General features: G+C 39.6%; 1 protein-coding gene across 1 annotated transcript; it reads right to left on the minus strand.

The window, feature by feature from the left end:
- Nucleotides 1-3622: 3622 nt before the first annotated feature.
- On the minus strand, nucleotides 3623-4555 carry LOC100720370 (olfactory receptor 8S1-like). Its single transcript, XM_003476071.1, has one exon. It carries the CDS (start codon nucleotides 4553-4555, stop codon nucleotides 3623-3625), a length of 933 nt encoding a protein of 310 aa, XP_003476119.1.
- Between the last annotated feature and the right edge of the window lie 2379 nt (nucleotides 4556-6934).

Raw genomic sequence — 6934 nt, forward strand, 5'->3', positions numbered from 1 at the left:
TAGGCTGGATTTACTTTGCTTTTGTTCGTTTTACATTTACTTATAAACTTTATAACTTGTTTGTCAGAGTTTCAGTATTTTGGGATAGTATTTTGGGATACTGATTCTCATCTACAGATTAGAAGATTAAAGTAGACAATAGACTAGATATACTTTCCCTAAGAACTACTCTTTCTAAGTCTGTTCCTGCCCATATTCAGCTTAAAAGGGTTTTGGCCATGACTCCAATCATCTATCATTTCCCTTCCAACATGGAAACTGATCTGACTGACCATCATATAGAAAGCTATCTCAGCACTCAGTAGCAATGACCCCAAAAAATTGATTGGTAATTCCTCTAGAAAAGAACTGCTTTCATAGACAAGGGGGGCATTCTTAGAATCAAAGGGGCTACCTGTGTCAAATTTACTAAAAAAAAATAGGTAGAGCCTCAGAGATAATACCAAAAGGATTCTTATGCATGGTTACCTGAAGTAAAACACCCTTCCAACAAGCATAGAAGTTAGGTGTCTCCTGGCTTTTATTCCCTTTTGAGTTTAGCCTCACAATCTGTAACAGAACTTTTCCAGGCTCAACCATTGCCTTCCTCTACTTGTACTCAGGTTGCCTTTGATGAAATGTACCTGCTAATCCACAAAAGCCAGGCAGCTGAGATGACTCAAGGTCCTCAGGATTGAGAGCTTGACTAAACTAATGGGGAAATTAACGGAGAAGGTAAAGTGGATCCTTAAGAAGTATGAACCTGGCTCGCCTCCCCAGTAAGCAGCTGTTCCTCGGGCAAGCAGCAGCCTCCCCAGGGGGAGAACCAGTGAGCATCTCCCAAGATCCATACCATGTTGGAACTTAGGGTGCTGGAAAACCAAGCAACCTGCTCACCTACCTGGTAAGCAGCCATGGCTCAAGCAAATGGTGATCAACCCAGGAGAACCATCCAGTGTCTCCCGAGAACCATGCCATGTTGAAACTTATGGCACTGGGAAACCAAGTAACCAGCTCACTTCCCCCACTAAGCAGCCATGAGCCTACCAGCATGCGGGCTGAAAATCAACCATCCCAACCCCCCATTAGCAAATGGGAGCCAGAGGTCTGAGTACTCTTGGGAGGTTGACCATATGCAATATAGAAATAGGGGGATTTCCTTCTACCATCTCTTTGAAGGCAAATATTGTTATTACTGTTTTGCTTTGTTCTGATTAATTGCATTGCTCTATTCAATATTCTGTCTTGATAAGTTATATAATGTTCTGTATTTGGTTTGATTTTGTTATACCTGATTGAAAGAACAATTATTATGAAGACAATGAGATATACTATGGTACCTGTTACTATTATCCCAGTAACTTGTTGTGACATTCTGTACCAATTTCACTGCACAGTCTCAACTGGCTTTGTTCTGTCTTGTTCTGTCACTTGTTCTGTCACTACCTTCAAAATAATACAAAAAAATTTTAAAAAGAAGTATGAACCTGGGTGGCCAGTAACATGGATCATTTACCCCTTTAATTTCTTGGTTTTTTTCTTTCCCTTTTTCATACACTTTCTCTTCTCTAATAGTTTCTTTTCTACTTTCATGTCCTCTCTCTTTAAAAAATTTTCCCCTAAATTTCCCACATGAGAGAAATTATGTGATATTTGATTTTCTAAGTCTGGCTAATTTACTTAGTATTAAGGTCTCCCAGTTCCACCCACTTTCTTGTGAATGTCATGATTTTGCTCTTCTTTATGGCTGAATAATATTTCATTGTATATAATTCCATATATATACATGGAAAAATAAATTTTTCCAAGTGTAGTAACAGGTATGGCCTGGATCCTATAGTCACCATAGTTGGCTTGACTTGAATCTGGGAAATAGAATGGTGCTAGACAAAGCCTGGAGACTGTCAATGAGCCTACCATGAGGGTCAACTCAGTGCAAGGAGTGGTTTGGAGCTTGGTGATTAAGGTTAGCCTGATTTTGGGATTTGGAGAGTTGACCTAATGCTCATGCAGGCTTGAATACTAGGACCTGATATATCAGCCTGATAAACTAGGGTTGTGGAGGCTAGCTTGGGACTGAGGCCACCCTAGAATTTGGGATTTCTGGAGCCTCTTGAGATGGAAGGGACCTGAAGACTAAGTCTGTGGGACCGTCCTGGAGTCTAGGTCTTCTGAGATCAGGCATTTCAGGGTCAATCTGGAGGCAGGGATTCCTAGGATATTCATCACTGAATAGGTCCCAGGAGGTACCCCAAAGAGAAGACAGGGACCTCAATTTACCCCTTCCCTCTGTGGGCTAGGTTCATTGACTTCGTGTCACAGAAAAAGAATTTCAGGACAAGTCTGTGACAGGTGTAGGCAGATTTGTTAAGTGGGGTTACAGAAGTACACACTCAGAGAAAATTCAGGCATGTAAGAGAGAGATGCACTATGGTCTGGGGTTCTTGGAAGTATCCTTTCAAGTGATCAACCTAAAATGTTTTGTCTGGAAACATTCTTTGAACCTTTTTAATTCGTTTCTTCCTCTCATAATTAGGCTGCTTCCAATTACCTTATTGTCAGGTTAATTGGTTGTGATAGCCCTGGAAGAAGAAACATTCAATGGTACCTCCTAGTGTAGTAGTACTCTATATTCACTATTTCATTTACTACTCACAAAAACAGTGTGAGGTAGGTGCTAATTTTATATATAGCAAAATTAGAAATCTTATATGGGTAAAGCATCAAGATAACTTGTCTTTTAAAGACTAGGTGTCTAGTCATTGTTATACTGTGCAAAGGGGGAAGTAAGATGGGGAAATGTGCTGTGAAAGAGATATCAGTTAATATTAAATAAATGTAAACATAAAATGATATCTATAAGGTATAAAGATTTTATTTAGAATTTAATTGATTTTTTAAAAATCACAATGCTGGACATAGTGATACACTTATAATTCCAGCATTTGGAAGGCTGAGGCAGGAGGATCCCCATGAGTTTGAAGCCAGCCTGAGCTACAAAGTAAGTTCAAGGTCAGCCTGACCTACATGGTGAGACCCTGTCTCAAAACACCAAAAGTAAAAAAAAAAATCACATAAGGATAATCACTCCTTGATTATACCTAGGGGCAAAAATCTAAGGATGTAGAACAAAATTTAAGGGAAAATACAAGTGGCAGAGGGAAAAAGAAAGTTGTAAAAATAAAATAAATTTAATCTTTTATCAGAAGTGTCAACATATTTTGTTTTTAAATTTGAAGTTCAATAAAATAGATTTAAGACTGTTGCTTAAAGCTAAGAGGAAGAAATAACATAGTCTAACTATTGCAGCAGACAATAATGGGAAGTATCTATGACAGTAAACCATTAAGACAAAAATAATAAGGGTGAAAAATAAGATATGAAATGATCAGTTCAGGAGGTCCAACATTTAACTGTACACGCTTGGAGGAAGCCTGTGGTATTGGTGTAAAAGAGTAGAGCAAAGAAAATACAGACCATAAATGTACGGTATTAATAAGATGGCCTTGGGTATTTTATTTTTTCATTGTCATTTTAGCCAGGAGAGTGGTAATGGACTCCCATGAGGTTAGTTCAGGACTCTGCATTAAATTCAGTACTAGGCAAAGCAAACTTATTTCCTACCATTTAGTGTCCCTATTCATTACCCAAAATAACATGGGCATTTCACTAATGTTCTTTTCACAGCCGCCTTCATTTCTTGGTTCTTCAGGCTGTAGATGAGGGGATTCAGCATGGGTGTGACTGCACTGTACTGCAGGGAGGAGAGTAAATCTGAGGAGGAACCAGAGGTGGGCATAAGATAGCGAACCAAACCAGACCCAAAGAACAGGATCACTGCAATAAGATGAGAGGAACAGGTATTGAATGCCTTGTTCCTGCCTGTGGTGGAGCTCATGCTCAGAACTGTGGACAGAATGCGGGCATAAGAGAAAACGATGGGGAGAAATGTTCCAAGCCCATGCAGTAAGGTGGAGCAGATCAAAATGTCAACATTGATGGAGATATTTGAACAAGATAGAGGAAAGAGAGAGGGCAGTTCACAAGTGTAATGTTGTATGGTTTGGGACTTACAGAAGTCTAGATTAATAGCCAAGAGCAAAATGACTACTGAATTGAGAGATGCCAGGCCCCATGAGAGCAGCACCAGCTTCACACAGAGCTGGTTGCTCATCATCTGACCATAAAGCAGTGGGTAGTAGATGGCAACATAGCGATCATAGGCCATCATTGAAAGAAGAAAGGCCTCAGTCCCTGCAGTGATAAACACAAAGAAGACCTGGGTCAGACAGCCCTCTACTGAGATGGTTTTCTTCTCAGACAGGAGATCCTCCAGTAGCTTGGGCACAGTGACTGAAGAGAAGCAGAGATCTAGGAATGATAGGTTGCTCAAGAAGAAGTACATGGGGGTGTGGAGGTGAGAGTCAATCCTGATCAGCAGCAGCATTGTCAAGTTCCCCATCATGGTCAGCATGTAAATCCCCAAGAATAGTACAAAGAGCAGAGCCTCAATCTGGGGGTTGTCAGACAGTCCGATGAGAATGAATTCAGTGATGGTGCTGTGGTTCCTCCACATCCTTGTGGATGATACTTCAGAACAAAATAGAAAGAGGGATGAGAGCTCCTGCAGTTGTTCCTGGCTGCTGCTAGGTATCACTCTTCATCCATCCCTCTCTGCTTTGTCTCATTTTGTTATCTGACTTTTCATCATAGTCTTTACAAACTTTAGAGAATTCTACTCCTTCTCTACCAGGATTTCCTGAAAATGAGTCTAGGTAGCTCACCCAGACATTGACGGTATTTAACCTCTACTGCACTGTTTCTATAGTTCAGAAATTTTTTTAAAATAGCATAGATCTACAGTGGTTTTCTAAACTTTCATTCTCCCCTCAATTTCTCAACACTATTACTAGCTTTAATTATTTTTGGAAAATCACCCCATCACGAAGGCTGACTCCATTAGGCACAGTACTGGGGCCACAATCTTTTATAGTACCTAAGGTCACGATTCTTCTAGCATTAATGGAAATGTAATTAATATTTTTAAGATCAGAAAAAAAACACAAATATGATCAGATTGTATTATATTTGTCTTTATAACCATGCAATCGGATTATATGCATTTTACTTTTTTTGAGTGGAAAAATGGGCCCACAAATGCAAAAGTGACTAGTGCTCATGGATGTCATAAAGTGGTTCTGGTCCATATTTCACAGACAGTACATTTAATGTTAATAGGACATTTGTATTTATAACTTTAATAGGACTTTAAGTACTTCCTCAATTACCATCATAGTTTTAAGGAAATTTTGTGAAAACTGTCATAAAATTCTGACTCCTGAGATAAGATGTTTTAGCTCCATTTCTCCTGTGAAAAGACTGATATGTAGGAATGTTTTGTAACTGCATGTTGAAAACAAGTAGGGATCCAGAAAATAGATTATAAACACTTTTTTTATAATTATTGTTTCAATGTCTAAGCTTACTCTATGGTGATAATAATAATTTTCTTATTTTAACATTCAGAGCTTTTCATCATTCGCCCTTGACATTTCAGCCATTTTGTTGCTTTTGATACCAAAATGGTCTGTTTGGTTCTGTGTCTGTGTTCACATTTTTCCTCACTTTAAGTATCTTCCTTTTAATTCCACTAATCCAAACTTTCAAGAGCTTTCCAAGGTCACCTGTAAATCTGTTTTTTCTCTCAGCCTGTCTTTCCAGCTCCTTTCTCCAACCCTCTGCTTCTCTTATCTTATGCCATAGTATGAACGCTGCTTCTTTTCTCATGTTAAATATACATCTCAGTTTTCCCCCTTCCAGACTGTGACCTCTTTGAGGGTGTGGAGCACAATTTAACAACAATCAAATCATCACTTCTTTCACTGCACCATTACTAATACTCATTTTAGTTTTAGATTATTCTTCTCAGGCAATTCTAGAATCTTCTATTCAGCATATCGTGTGTGCCTCAGACAAGCACAGCCATTCCCTTTCACGTCAGTGCCTCTGATAGCCCTAATTCCAGCAGAAGCATTGCTAATATTACCTATCAACGATGTCACACTACCTATCCATGTGATGCAGGGGCTACTGCTGCTGAGTTTTAGGAATGCTTCTTTTTTGGGAGAGTACATCCTTTCATGTTGTTGCAACATCCTCTGATACTATAATTTTTGTGACTCTACAAACATTTTGCTATTGTTTCAGGGTGCTACTCTCATTCATGTTGTAGATGTATTTTTTTATCATCTCATGGGGATCAAAGAGAAGAGTCTCACAGTTTTCACAGTTTTTGCAGTTTTCTTTTAAAATTTTGTTGCATCCTTTTACTTTAGGTATAAACCTTGTGTCCAGGAAGACCAGGATTGTAAAGTTTGTGTTATATATCATATAATACTTAAAATAATGGTGGGGGGACTATAAGGTAAGTCATTGTCCTAAGAGAAGACACCTGCGGTGATGGCAAAAAGATGGCAGATCAATAAGTAGCAAGGTAAAAAACCTCTCTGAGAGAAACAACTCAGACACCAGAATTTAACACCATGGAGAAGACCACATGAAAGGAGAGGGATTCTCATGACCTAAGAAAAAACTAAGGAAAATGAAAAAGAAAAGAAAAGAATAATGTGGACAGAAGGGTGGAGCCAGATGCACTCTCACAGAGCCAGTCTGACTTGTGGTTGTGCTGAAGTCAGGGGTTGGCAAGCCCAAAGACTCAGTAGGAGGATGTGTTGCAACATAGAACAGAGCCAGCATGGATATCTGCACTAGCCCTCAATGAGGGCTCACAATTTGGTCCTCCCACAGGAAAGGGTAACTGTCTGGGCAACGTCTCAGAATCAGGTAGGACGGGCCTGACCCAGAACCATAGCAGCTTCAGTTAGCTGCTCCTGGCGTGGAGCAGATTGGTGGAAATGGCTTGGACTGGATTCCGTCCCTGTGAGGGACCCAATAG

Source organism: Cavia porcellus, unplaced genomic scaffold, assembly GCF_034190915.1.
Source record: "Cavia porcellus strain 051 isolate PalLab524CR breed Dunkin Hartley unplaced genomic scaffold, mCavPor4.1 scaffold_8, whole genome shotgun sequence".
Taxonomy (NCBI): domain Eukaryota; kingdom Metazoa; phylum Chordata; class Mammalia; order Rodentia; family Caviidae; genus Cavia; species Cavia porcellus.